The 14,347-nt window shown below is 34.8% G+C and overlaps 2 protein-coding genes across 7 annotated transcripts; one reads left to right on the top strand and one right to left on the bottom strand.

Annotated features, from left to right (window-relative positions):
- Positions 1-507: 507 nt before the first annotated feature.
- LOC137934980 (uncharacterized) lies at positions 508-3,883 on the bottom strand. 2 transcript variants are annotated; one of them, XM_068779587.1, is made up of 6 exons: positions 3,719-3,883; positions 3,427-3,524; positions 2,278-2,380; positions 2,011-2,084; positions 1,397-1,523; positions 508-1,318 (listed from the first exon to the last, which is right to left on the bottom strand). In XM_068779587.1, exons 3-6 carry the CDS (start codon positions 2,278-2,280, stop codon positions 1,058-1,060), a joined length of 465 nt encoding a protein of 154 aa, XP_068635688.1. In that variant the 5' UTR covers positions 2,281-2,380; positions 3,427-3,524; positions 3,719-3,883; the 3' UTR covers positions 508-1,057. The 2 variants fall into 2 exon arrangements, with proteins under 2 accessions (XP_068635688.1, XP_068635687.1); XM_068779586.1 differs by lacking the exon at positions 3,427-3,524.
- A 1,315-nt stretch (positions 3,884-5,198) lies between these two features.
- Positions 5,199-13,839, top strand: LOC137934748 (uncharacterized). 5 transcript variants are annotated; one of them, XM_068779270.1, is made up of 5 exons: positions 5,201-5,261; positions 5,332-5,343; positions 10,299-10,378; positions 12,137-12,407; positions 13,393-13,839. In XM_068779270.1, exons 3-5 carry the CDS (start codon positions 10,333-10,335, stop codon positions 13,394-13,396), a joined length of 321 nt encoding a protein of 106 aa, XP_068635371.1. In that variant the 5' UTR covers positions 5,201-5,261; positions 5,332-5,343; positions 10,299-10,332; the 3' UTR covers positions 13,397-13,839. The 5 variants fall into 5 exon arrangements, with proteins under 5 accessions (XP_068635373.1, XP_068635371.1, XP_068635369.1 ...); XM_068779272.1 differs by lacking the exon at positions 10,299-10,378 and having other exon boundaries at positions 5,199-5,261; XM_068779268.1 differs by lacking the exon at positions 5,201-5,261 and having other exon boundaries at positions 5,263-5,343.
- Positions 13,840-14,347: the final 508 nt, after the last annotated feature.

Here is a 14,347-nt window from a genome sequence, read left to right as displayed (position 1 = left end):
ACTCCTGTTGAATTTATGACATTTGAAAGTTCTGCAAATCAGCAGGTCGAGTTTGAATTCCAGAGTTGGAAATCAGCGGGTTGAGTTTGAATTCCGGAGTAGGTAAATCTTACGGATGTAGGAGAGTCAAGGAATCATGGGCTTGTCTTGTTTTATTACAGCAGACAGAAAAGATTTGTTTTAAAAGGAATTCCGAGATTTGTTTCTGTAGCCTAACCATGTAGAGAATCAGCCGTGACGGTTTTCAAAACCATTGGCACAACCAGCTGCCTGAATTGTATTAGCATGAGTATTCAAATTCTAAAACAAACAAGGAAAAAAAAAAAGGGTAAAGAGGAAGTTTAGGTGCTGCTGGAATTGGAATGGCGGCTAGAGAGCCGTACCGGTGCTTGATAAAATGCTTATTTGACATGAAATAAGGAAAATGAAGATTTATAAAGTAAGATAAAGATTACGAACATGGTCACATGACAATAGACAAAACTAAAGATAACCTGCAATATTGTACTGAATTCTGATACATGAAGACATGCCACCCTGTTTTGTCTCCTGAATCTGATCTCAATAATTTTCCCAAATCTTTATTGTGAAAAATCCTAATCCAAGCCTCTTTCGTCTCAACATCCAAGAAAGAGGAAGGAACTTGCCTAAAGCAATCTACAGAGGACGGAAAGCTTCTATTTAAACGAGCGCTTGAATGGCTCTCTCTACTGTTTTCTCCACAACAAGGGTGGGTGCCAGTACTGAGCAGAGTTGCCAATCTCTTCTGAGCAATAGAAGAAAGGAAGGCTCCAGCAAATAATGGGAATGAGACTGCAACATAATATCACAAGATTCGAAAGAAGAAACAGATTGGAGATGCATTCATCATGGAATACGATAACCATGTCCTTCCACTTCCTAGGAAACAAAGGCATGCCCTCAACTTGGAAAGATTTCTAAATATACAGATATGAAAGTATACAAACACGGCAACTAGGACAGATCTCCCCAGTGGTGCTAAATGCGCAGCACTCATGGATATGGTTCAGAACAAACTACAATCAGCATGAACATCTCAGCTATCACTTGGTCTCTGCTTCTTCAGGCTGCAGTTTTCTTCCTCCATGGCCTTCAGTTTGTTCTTTATAGCTACTATTTTTGCACTCCGGGTTATATGTTCAGATGGGCCTACTGAACTGGTTGATTTTTTAGTCTCCTTTGCAGCATTGGGAGAACTTGTTGTTTCTAACAATTGCTTCTCACTAGCAAACCGAACAACCAAAGGACGCCCACAAGCCAATCTTCCGTTCATTTTCTCTTTGGCCAGCAGTGCTTCCTGCATCCTCACTTCAATGAAAAGAATTACGAATTGCAATGAGATGGTAAAGTGATATTCAAGATTTCAGCACCTTACCTCTCGAGTACTATACTGGATGAAAGCGTAGCCCCGTGGTTCTCCACGTTTGGGCCCACGTGTATGCCACAGAAAATCCTCTTGTACAATCTTCCCAAACGGGGAGAACAGTTTAATCATGAGAGACCTAAAACATTCAAGAGGTTTTAACATTGACAGATGTAAAACATGAAATAGTCTAAATAGAAATTTGGGATATCCTTTGTCAAGAAATAGTTTCTCAGAATGATACTACTGGATCATTTAAGAGCATCCGAAGCATGCAAGCCACAACTCTTCCACTGGAGGCTGTGACCGGAGGTAGCTATCTACATGTGGTCTTCAAATTGGCTACTAAAATATAAGTATCCAACCCGCCATTCAAAATATATATATGAAATAAGTGCCTAGAGTTAGAAATGAACATGCACGAAAAAAAATCCAACTTCTGGATATTCTTGGATGATGGCCCATACATGACACCATCTCTCATTTGCAGGGCAAGTTCCAAGGCACAGAATAGGCTCCATTACTTTCAAGCATTGGTCTTCCAAAAATATTTCAAATGATCAGTTAGAACATATAAAGCGGAAAAATTTTGAACTCAAAAATTACAAAAAAAGTTGTTTTCATACTCTGTGATCCTCTGATCAAGGTTACCAACATAAAGTCGTGTTTCAGATTTTTCATCAGCCACACCATTTTGATCCTGCAGTAAAGAGCCCTGAGTCAACATATGTTGCAATGTTGAAATTTCAAAAACATAAATAGAAATGAAAGCACTCTAAAAAACTTAAGAAATAAACTATTGGATAGGAATCAGTTACATGTTCCTTCAAAACTGAGACTTCTCAGTTAAGGAAGCCAGGAACATGCAAAAATTGAACACAAACAAGCCATACCATCTCTTTCAATGATAGAGCCAGATATGGCAGAAGGAACAGCTAAATGTCAATAACAAAATCCAGGAACACAAAATTTAATTCGCCATGATCAGTGCCACACCTGCAAAGAAACAAATATTCACAGAATCAGTTGGTGTATTTCCTGTTCATCCAGTCCCATTAAATTTTCCACTAAACTACAACATATAACAATTATTTTAAACTTTTTTCATTACCAATATGAATATCATTGTGATCATCATCAAAGTCTAATCCTAACTGTTATACACCTGTTGAAAAGACTCCCCAAGAGACTTTATGCTTCCCTTTTCCTTCTCCAGGTCTGTAAGGACTTTGAGCTTATTGTTGCAGATATCTAACCTCAGAAAAATATCTAACCCACATTGATTCAGCTTCAGTGATACTAGTATAACTGCAATTCTATTAAATGTGCATTACAAATACCTTAGATTCTACACAACGTTCGCAGGTCCAATTTAACAAAAAAGCAAACTAATGACTTGGTTAAATAGTATTAGTGGAAGACACGACGCCACCAACAAAGGAAAACATGAAAAAATAGCACCAAAAATAACAATCTCATTGTACATGAAATACATTATGTAGATCCAATATAAACTGTCAGTCATCAATGTACAATTGAAGAAGTATATATTGAACTCTCAGCACAGCAACTCAGCTGTATGAGAGAGCTCTCACTGTGGATTTAGGAGTCCCTGAACCATGTAAATCTCTCCCATTTCAATTAGTTCTCATTCAAATGTTTGATTTTTTTTTTTTATCAAAAAGACTGTTAAGAGCTCACCAATATCTTGCAAAAAGCAGACAACCCAGTTTTGAAAATGTCATTTTCTTACATTGGTTTCTACTAATGCAATTCATACAACCCTGGCCTGAGACTAGAAATTGAAATAAGTCACATTTGAAGGAAATGTAATACACCCAACCAAAAAATCAAGATGGTAAAGGTATGACAAGTAGAATTATGGCATCCACGCTTCTTGTGTTTTTCTTTCCTATGTTGACAAACCTCACAAAACGCCATTTCTCACTTTCTAAAAAAGACCTTAATTCACTGAAAACCCAAGACTTAAAATGAAAGGTAAGTACAGTAGAAAGAAACTCGAACAGGAAATAGCAGCTTACATAGACGAAACGTGAAGGGGTAACATACACTCGTTTTACCGAACTCCTCACACATCCCAACGGTTCTAATGGTCCAACAAGCAAGAATGCTAATCTAACTGCAATAATTTTATCGATCGGAATGAATAAAACGCTGAATATTTAAACTTCAAAATAAACTGATATCTGCTCCGGATGAAAATAAAAGAAGGAGAAATAAGAAAATATGAACTGATTTGAGTGGCTCCTATCAAGAAATCCTAATGCACAGTGCTGCTCGTGATTGTGAATGATATAGGCAGAGCAAACTCACTTGTGGTTGCAAGAAGACCTTGAGGCAATCCCAGTTCTCCTCAGCTATTCTCGTCCGAAGAGCAAGTTGCTATTGATGAACACGAAGCAGGAACACAAAATTGAGATGCAGCAATACTGCACGGAGGAACTTGCTAAATTATCCTGTAAACGAAGGGGGCGTTAAGTAAAGGGTATCGGGGGAAACGCATTAACGAAGGGCTGCGTAGGCGAGAGGGGTCTCCTGTACCAGTCACCCTGGTGAATAGTGCTTTGTTCGAATTTGGTCCAAACAATTCCTGAACCAACTGGGTACATGAGATCCTGTTCCCAGTTAATAATTTGTAATTTACAAAATTTAGATATATAATCAAACCTCAAGGATGAATAAATTAATGTGAAAACTAAAATCTACCTTTCTTTAATGTTTTTAATAAAAGCTTAGAGAGAGAGAGGAGCTAAAATGTGTTGAAATGGTAAAATGGTCTGCAACAACAAATTGACAATTGTAATATAATAAAACATCTATCAATAGATCACATGGGGATAAAAAAATTATACTATTGCTGAAAATTAATCTAGCCAAAATCAAAATTTGATTTCAATTATGATGACTATGACGCCCAAATAAATTTGGTCTCTGAGAGAGATCACTTGACCACCATGAATGGTGATGGTGTCCCTAGCTCAAGCTATGAGAAAGTAATTTGAGATCATTTGAAAACTTGTATTGTTAAGAAAGATGACAAATCAATTTGAGAGACACTGACTTGATTCATAATGCATAAACCATGGAATAAAATGATCGATAAAGGAATAAACACTTATATTTTAAATTATTAAAATTCCTCGAACAAAGCTCGCGATCTCTCCTCTACGTATGATGATTTGAATGATCAATGAGCCACATAATTTTGAAAATGGAGGATTAAAAAATGAACATATTTTTCCTAAAATTTAAAATCATTAAGGCTTGAAGAATTTGACCACTGGGTTGATGGTCATCAATGAGACATTAATCAAAAACTTGACATTTGGACTTGGACTTTTAAATCAATCTAATGCATACTTAACGATTTAATTGTATGAAAGTATGATTAGTTTTGAAATTATTTGTCTTCCATACTAAGTGATTTATATGCAACACTAGGGGGGGTTAGTCTATATGAATCAGGAGATAAAATTCATCTTGATTATTTAGATCATTCACTTACCCGTTAATGGTGCACGAGCGCGAGTTTCAAGTAGACGAAGGTTAAGCTGTGGAATCAGGAATCCCCGGAATTTTCCGAGTCATCTACATGAAATCGTCGGGACGCGTCGCTTCCTCCCGAATTTTGTTCTCTCCCGCCCTCTTCTCCCTCTCGGATTTTTCGTCTTCTGCTCCCTCTCGCACTCCCTCCTCCCTCTCGGCCTCCTTCTCGCTTCTCCCTTCTCCCTCTCGCTTCTCCCTTCTCGTCTCTCTTCTCCCTCTCGGCCTCCCTCTCTGCCTTCCTCTCTGCCTTCTCCCTATCGCTGCTCTCTTTTCCCCCAAAAATCCTCCCGATTTCCTTCGATTTTCCCCATTTCGGCGTCGATTTCTTTGATTCTACTTCCATTTCCCTTGATTCCCCCATTCGGCTTCGGTTTTCCCCAAATTTTCAGAAGGTAACCCTAAACCCTATTTTTTTCAATTAATTTACTGTTGTATTTGATTTAATTTTAATTTTCTGTGTACAGTATTGTTATTGATTGTTTAGTTACTGCATAATTTCGAGTTTAGGGTATTTAGAGTATGGTTAAGGGTTCAGGGTTTATGGTATTTAGGGTTTACTTTTTTTTTTTTAGGGTTCTCGGTCTCATTAACACAATTTAAATAGCAAAAAAAAAGTAGATTTATTTTAGTCATGTCGTGCTGTCCATGGCCCAAATCTAGATATAAACCTAAAAACCAGTAAGTTTGCCATCTTCTTTTCCTCACATAATAAGATGAAGAAGTTGTCATTGTTCAATTACTGGTTGGAGATTATAAATAAGCCATTAACAGGCAAAAATAGTAATAATAATAATAATAAGAAGAAGAACAATTGGAAATAGTGTCGGTTAACCTGGCGAGAACAGAGACACTCTGCACGTAATAAGAATTACCTTAAATTACATGACGTAGAACATACCTACAGAAGAGCTGTAAAGGTGATTGCCTTAAGTTTTGTCCTGCAATTAGTATACGGCCATTTATGAATTAAAATTTTAGATAAATAGTATAAAATTATTTTTTTTGATAAATAGTATAAAATTGAAAATTGAAAATTTTTAGAAATAAATTTATGCACAATTTCTAAAGAGCTTCCATTAAGAATATAAAAATTATATGAAGCAAAGAAGAAAAATTTTTAATGAAAAGTCAAAATAGAAACTTGGAGAGCCTAGCACTAATTTCTTTAAATTCACCCAATAAGATACAAAGTATAATGTAGTAAAAATAAATCTTAACATAATAATAAATTAGATGGATTAAATAAATCCTTACTCTCATAAAAGAAATTTTCAGACAAAAGTAACAAATTTATATTAGCCACATCCTGTTGTCCTCTATCAACCATACAACAAATCTTGTAAATACGATTACAATTTTACTCAATCATGTAGTTTAAATTTAAGAGTAATTTTCAAAATAAATCAAATGATAAATGAAATAAAGAAATTAATCATGAAAGGGACTTTACTTGGAGAACCAAGCAAGACTTTTTATAATTCCAAAACATTAAGTTTCAACCATGAATCAAGTTTATAGGTAATAGAGAGTAAAACAAAAGGCAAAAGGGTATCTTATGAAATTAAGCCTATGAGAATCTTCTCAAAAATATAATAATAAAAAACTTATTATGAATTGATCCTTTGACTCAATGGTGTGTGTGTGGGGAGGGGGGCTGTGATGGTGGTTAGCATTGTTATTCCATTAAATATCTTTTCTTACTGTGTTTGGCCTCTTAAGTCAGTGAGACTTTAAATCTTCAACCACGTTCTACTTAAGATTAAAACAAAAACTACATAATTTTATTGAGCAAACACACGAAAAAATAGATAAAACTTACTACTTTAACCATTGATTGATATTATTAAGATAGAAGTATAAATGCACAATAGCAACAGAAAAAAAAGTTTCTATAACATATTTGGTTGCACAAATTAACAAATATGTCCTATGCAATAATACAAACGTGGCAACCTATAAAATGCATAAAAGGTAATACCAAACTAACTTTAAAACACTAAGTAAAAGAAATTAAATTATATATCTAATGCTAAAGGATGCGCCTTGAAAATTAAGTTTTCAGCTATCTTTCTTATTTTTAATAGGGTCCTATACGAATTTCACATTTGTAAGAAGTGTCTTAAATCAGATTTTTTTATTTAAGATTGCAGAATGACAGTGAAAGAGCTTGTCTTCCATCAGGTGTACTACTCTACCAAAAAAAGAGGGAAATGAAGAAAGCATGACAGAAGAAGAGAAGAAAATTATAAAAAACCTATAGCAATAGGGTATTCAAAAATCTGTTTTGTTCAGCAGGGATGAGAAAAAAAGAGAAAACCATCAAATCCAACTTTACTTTCCCTCCAAATGTGACAGAAAGAATGAAGAGACAAGGGAAAGGGAGTTGAACCACTGGAAGTGCAGAAGGTAAAGAAAATGACATCAACATTCTGAAATATGAAACAACAAATTAAGCCATTACTGTCTGATGTATTTGAGCTTCACAATAAGATTGCAATGTAGAGAAAGAGGGACCTCTTGCTCTCCAAAACCAATTTGAAGAAAGAAGAGAGGTGGGAATGAGCATTAGATGCTCAGAAGCTCAGACAACCAGTTGCCAGTGCATAAAAAGAATGATTGATACTACTAGAGAAAATTTTTTGAAATCAAGTTTTTTTCTTAAATGAAACTCGGAATAAAACTTTCAAATTGTATGGAGGGAAATTTTTTCGAAGAACTTTGTTATGTATACTTGCAACGTCACAGGTAAACTGTTTACCTATGACATGGGAGTCACGTGTAAGCCTTTCTTGCTTTTCTCCCCCCCCCAAATCCTTGTTTTGCTCATGAATCTATATCTTACCTCCCAAATCAACCATCATCTATCTTCTTCCTAACAAAATAGTAAGTTGTTCTGTAGAAAAATGGTTATAATCTGAAATCATTTGCATATGCCATTAAGGATTTGTGTGGTAGTAGAAGAGGATGAAGGAAGGATTCTGCCTAGCTCACCCTAACCGGTTCAAATAATCTTGTTTTTTCAAGGCAGAAAACTCTTGTGATTTTTTCCTTCGTTTCCTATCTGAGGATTAAACTACTTATCTACACGCTACCTATGTAGAGAGACCAGCAGAAAGGGAATTCTTTTCAGCCTTGTTCCCATACAAAAGTGATCTTCTGTCAGTGGATCCCAAAAACTCACTCCCAACAAAGTTGACCAAAGAATGACATTATACAAGGGATCCATGTAGGCGCGTTGATCTTTACCACCACCTTCAGTTTGTTAAAAAAGCATAATGAAAAACAGAAGCCTGTCCATGGAAGCTAATGAGAATGCCTTGCATAGCAGTAAATGGGCATATGAGAAAATGTGAATGATGACTACATGTCCACAACTAAATATCTGAAATGAAATAAAACTTTCTTCACCTCTCAAACGATGAGACGGCTACTATAACCTTGATTTCGATTTGAGTTATAATGAAACAAAATCAGAGACGACGCAGATATATGCCGTGGATATGGGTTAAGATGAAACAAACGCCCAAAAATGCTAAGAACTGAAAAATTTCTCTTTGATTAAACAGTCATGTAGTACCCAAACATCAGACACTAGATATACATAAACGAAAATGAATTATTTAAAAAATGAAGAAAATTGGAAGGAGTTGCCTACCTTTGATGTCAGTTGGAAGAAGGGGGGGAGGAAGAGCGGTAACATCAACGGCATTAGCAGGATTTTTTTTTCTTCTGGTCAGCACTCGCAGAGTTCTTTTTTTCTGAAGAAAAGTAAAAAATGAAGGGGATGGACAATCACAGGGTTTAGGGTTTAGGGGTGAATATCCAAATAGGATTTTATCTCGCCAACGTGGCATGCTGAGAGCATTCTACATAGATGCCACATTGACTACGAAATTTGACAGCTAGGTTAGTTTGCTCACTTTAAATTTATTGTTTCCTTCCTTGATTCATTCACTTCTGTGCCTAATGAAGGCAACCACCATCCTCCATAATCATCCATATCCATAAGACATTTAAGGTGGTAGAATTCAGTTTAATGCTTCTTCCAAGAATTACCGAGTAAATCATTCTCAAAACTAGATCTTAAGAATTTTCAACCCACGCTTTTTGTATGGAACACTCTAAATAGTGTTTCACACACAGTATTTCCTTTTCTTGTACATGCTTATACATTGTTGTCTTGCAAAATTTCTTTAAATCGAGGAACATGATTGACCAATCCTGATCAATAGGTAGTCTTGGAAGAGCTACCCTTTATTCATTTCTTCTCTATAAATGTAGGCGAATTATTCGTCAACACAGAGAGAGTCTTAGAACTTCTTATCTAGAAGTTCACCTTTAGCTAGGATGTAACTGATAATTAGTTCCAATGCGGTTATGCAGTCAGAATTGAGGTCTAGTTTTGGTTGAGTCCCCTTTCCTGTGAACATGTTCTCCATTTCTATTAAGTCTTCTTCTTCTTTCTCATGATTTCCAATTTTTTTGTTAAAGGAGGTTTTCTAATTTTCTTTAATAAAAGCTTCCAATTCCAAACATATTGTCTTATTAATTTGTTGGTTCATTTGTGAGCATGAGCAAGTAAATGCTCACGTCACTGATGTAACTAAGTTGTTTGGTAGGATTTTTCTACTCTCCAAGGAATTCATCTTTATTTCTAAAAGGGTATTTCATTCTATTTTGGTCTCATAAAAAACCTTCATTTTTAATTTTACATTCCATGTTTTATTTGGTAAGTTTGCTAGATTTACCATGATGCTTTTACTTTTTATCTCTCAATCCTTGAGCTCTTGAGTTTTGCATGAATGTATTTCTATACTCAAGGATAGAGTTTTACTTGAGATATCTAGTGGTCTCAATGCTTTTGATATTATATACACCAAATCATTTCATATCAGAAAACATAATTTTGTATTTTATGACTCAATCTTTAAGGAAATTCAGTGTTGGCTACTATTAGCCATTTTATTTTCTTTTTGTCTAAATACTAAGATAGGAACCTTAATTCCTTAGTCATTGGTGTCTGGTGTTCATGTTTAATTTAAATTCATATCTAAGGCCTTTTTGCTCACACTCTAGCACATTTGAGTCTACGTTTATATTGCACTTTTCATTAAACCTTTTTCTTCTTGCTTCATATAATTTTTATATTCTTCAATAATTTTTGAAATATATTGTGAAATTCATTTCCAAATATAAAATTTTAAATTAGTTTACGTTCTGTGTCAGTTTTATGTAATGGAAGCTATTTAGAAATTGTGAATTAATTTATTTCTACAAATTTTCAAATTTTAATTTTATACTATTTGCCTAAAATTTTAATTCATAAATGGCCCAATGCTAATTGCAGGACAAAACTTAAGACAATCACCTTTGCAGCTCTTATGCAGTTATGTTCTATGTCATGCAGAGTGTCTCTCTTCTCTCTAGGTTAACCAACACTATTTCCTATTGTTGTTGTTGTTGTTCTTCTTATTACTATTCTTGCCTGTTAATGGCTTATTTATAATCTCCAACCAGTAATTGAAAAATGACAACTTCTTCATCTCATTATGTGTGGAAAAGAAGATGGCAAACTTGCTGGTTTAGTTTTGTATCTAGATTTGGACCATGGACAACATGTCATGACTAAAATAAATCTTTTTTTTTTTTTTTGCTATTTAAATTGTGTTAATGAGAGTTGGAAATTACTTATTACAATGGAAACTTTATCTAATTCCTTCCCTGACATCATTGGCTCACCATTTCTTCTATTTTTGACATTGTATCTACCATTTCTTGTACTTGGAATCATATTCCCAGATCAGCCAATTCCTTCGCTGATAGAATAGCTAAATTTGGAACCTCCTTGCAATCTCTCATTGTATGGGATGGTATCCCCCCACCTTGTAATTTTGCTCTTTGTAGCTTTTTACTATAACTCAGCACTATTTAAAAAAAAAAAAGATTAGGAGAGCCTGTGAGAGATGATGAACCATTTTTGGTTTGTTGAGCTCTTTACTTGAATTACCTGACCTATAATTTTAGTATGCATTATTTTTGGATTTTGTGTTTTTCTCAGTTATCATAGCTTATTTGTTCCATGTATGGCCATTAGGAAATTCTTAAGTTGGTTAGGGCTATTGTTGTCTGCCACATGGTTTAGTTTAAAATTGTTCTTTTGGTTTGTTTAAAGTGTAGCTTTTGTACCTTTTTTTTGTATTTTCTCAATTTACAGGTATTTTCAACTCTAAAAGGAGCACTTTCATTTTTATTTTTTTAAGTATATTCAAATTGGCACTAATTATTGATCTGGTGGTTTAGTGTTTAAAGACCAATGTTTATGCTAGACTGGAATAATTCTTTCTTCAATTCAACAATGACCTTTATTCCAAGACCAGTTTTATACAAGTATTTTTTTAAATTGTTAATCCTGTCATTTTATGTTTTTAGTTTGCACTTTTATATTATTATTCTGTCACCATATTTATTTTGATCACCCCTCCGTTGGACCATTTTGATCACCTCTCTGTTGGAAGAGCTCTACTGCTAGTGTATACATAATAACAAGTAAACAAATCTGAGTAATTTTCTTAACTGAAGCCCATATCTTTTCTGATTTTTACCTATCTACAGTCCTACAGGGAGGTGGGTTTTTTTAACTAAATAATTTAAAGCTTTAAAAAAAAAGGGAAAAAGGGGTTAAACTCAAGTCCAGATAACCTTTATTCCTCCCAATTCTTCTTTCTTGGAAAAATCAACGCTATTTACTTCTTTATATTTACAATGAATACATTATCTCCAATTTTATAAATAAAAAATAATAAAAAGATTTAAAAACGTCCTCATTCTTTTAGATTAAGAAATCAGTGAGACTAAGAAAAAATTAAGTTTTAGACCATTATACTTAAATTTGATAGTTATATTAAAATTAAAATTAACTTATAAGATCTTGTCATATTCAAAAATTGGCTTATCTTTTTTTACTTAACCAAATGAAAGTGAAAGAATTATTTCTTGTTCTCTTTCTATCTGATTTCTCTCTATAGGCATCGGCATTTTTTTGGTATGCCTATACTTTTCGACCTAATATACTTCAAAGAAAATGGAGATAACATTTAATGTATAAACTCCCTCATTCATGTCTCAGTTACAGACAGGGAATGATCTCCAGTCCTTTGACAAAGTCACTACTTGTGGTTGTGACAGAAATGGCTAGAGGTCTGATATGGACAACCGCCGAGGATTTAGCAAGCAACCGATCCAAGGTTCTATCCCTCTATCGTCAGATATTGCGGTGCCTCAATTCCCCAAGGCTACCTATGACTCCAGCGGCGCGGTTAGCTAAAAAAGCGGAGGTCCGTACAATCTTCATACTCGGCTCTGAGGAGCAATCCCTTCACAACATCTCTGATCTCATTGAAGCTGCAGAGTACTCACTTTCTCTTCTCAGAAAAGGCGAAATCCCCAAATACATCCAGTCAGTTTTATTCTCTCTCTCTCTCTCTCTTTATACTCATGTTGTAGGTTGGATTAACGTGCTTCCTTTAGGATGTTTTGGAATTCAACTATTGTTTTCTGTTCATACCTTGGGTAGTATCCTTTTATATAGCATGCTTTTCCAATGTCTATCCAATTTCTGTAACCCAAGGCTCATTTATGTGATGCAAATGGGGATATAGATCTTATGGTGGAAAAAAGTACCAGAACCAAGTGCTTGTGCTCTTCATATCAGTGCTGTCAGCTGGTGTCTTAACAGAGTCCTAGGTCTGTAGATGACAGGGTCTGAGTCTGTAGATAACAGGTTCTTAAATACATTGGTTGTACAAGACATTTTCAATCTTCTAGCCTCTGAGGTTTTCTAAGCCCATGGTAGCATGTGACCCCTAGGATATTTGGTGAATACCATGAAACTTGAGATACAGCTGATGTTTTTTCAGGGAAATAGTACAATTTTATTTACTTATTTGGTGATGATGTGGCTTTTATAATTGAGTGATTTCTCTATATTTTCTGTTCACATGTCTGTAGATTTGGGAAATTGGAAATGTAGGCTGGTGTTCATCCTCGTATTTTTGCTGTTTTTTTTTCTGTTTATGTATGATTTGCAGTTACTTTACAGGCTTGCTTGCTTGGGACAATAATTATGAGGATTGGTTTGGCAAGAGAAAATTTGCTTTCTTCGGGCACCACCCCATTCTAGCTTGTGAGAAAATGAAAGAAAGACCTTTAGCTGAAGATGATACTTCATTTGCTCTCAGGCGCCGTTATTTGAAAGAGACTTTCTAGAAAATAAATGACTGGATGCAATCAAATTTGTGTTGCTAAATATACTCTCTTAAAAATAAGAGTTACCCATTTGCTTAGTTTATCCTCTTCCTGTTATTATTTTGGTCTGTTTTCTTGTATCTACATGAAATACATTTTTCTCTTATTAACTGATTGTTTTTCTGCCTTCATCTCAGATAGTCAGCAGGGTCATGGAAAGGTCAAAATGAAGCTTCAGTAGAGGCTTCCCATATTTGCATACTGATCTCCTTGCTTTGGTTTGAGGCTCTCAGTAGCCGTAATTGCCTTCTTGCTTTGGTGGCTAAACATGAATCTCACATTTCTTACTCTGTGGTTGTGGAAAATGAAGGCAACATGTATACTATTTATTCATCCCATGTGGAAGGACAAACAATCTTCAAGTGAACTCTTTCGTCTACAGTTAAGCATGTTAGACAAATTGAGTCTTCAGTTACCTCTCGAGGAAGGAATCACTGTAATGTTGAAGGACTCTATGTCATATTATAAACAAATCGAGACTTCTGTCATCTTGAAGGAATCTTTAAGCATGTACTTCAAGAGCTTTTGGCTTCCTGAAAATGTATTTACTATAGACTCCAAGATAGACATTGAAGGGTCATATTTTAAAGGGTCATGCGTAATTTTAAGTTAAATTTATATATAATTTTATATACAATTTATTTGACATATATTTTATCTAAAATTTTAAGTGTAGGTTGGAGTTTGAGTTCAAATTTTGTTTAAAATCTTGGGCTCAAAGTTTGATTCTAAATTTAGGTTTGAGGCTAGATTCAGTTTGAGTTCGAGTTCGAAGTATTTAAATTAAGTAGTTTGAATATATATAGGCTTAAGTTTCCCGATCCTAGTACAGGATGATAAGTTCCAAAGGTTTGAGGTTTCGGTTTTCAAAGAAGGATTGATTTTCCCACGAGCGGCTAACAGGTTGGATTTCCAACTCAGAGACGATAAGTCTCTGGTTGAACAGGTTGCTATTTCGAACCAGTGAAATGAGGGTTTATGCTAACAGTGGTTTCCATGGAAAAAAAGCACAGAAAGTAACTACCATGGGGAAGATTTTTATTGAGAACAGCAAGCCAGACGCTTGGGGAGACGAACAGTAAAAAGTTGTCC

Source organism: Aristolochia californica, unplaced genomic scaffold (assembly GCF_029961685.1).
Source record: "Aristolochia californica isolate CCGP_79_NKW_82.1479 unplaced genomic scaffold, dmAriCali1.0.hap1 SCAF_6, whole genome shotgun sequence".
Taxonomy (NCBI): Eukaryota; Viridiplantae; Streptophyta; class Magnoliopsida; order Piperales; family Aristolochiaceae; genus Aristolochia; species Aristolochia californica.
This window is presented reverse-complemented; position numbering and strand designations above follow the sequence as displayed.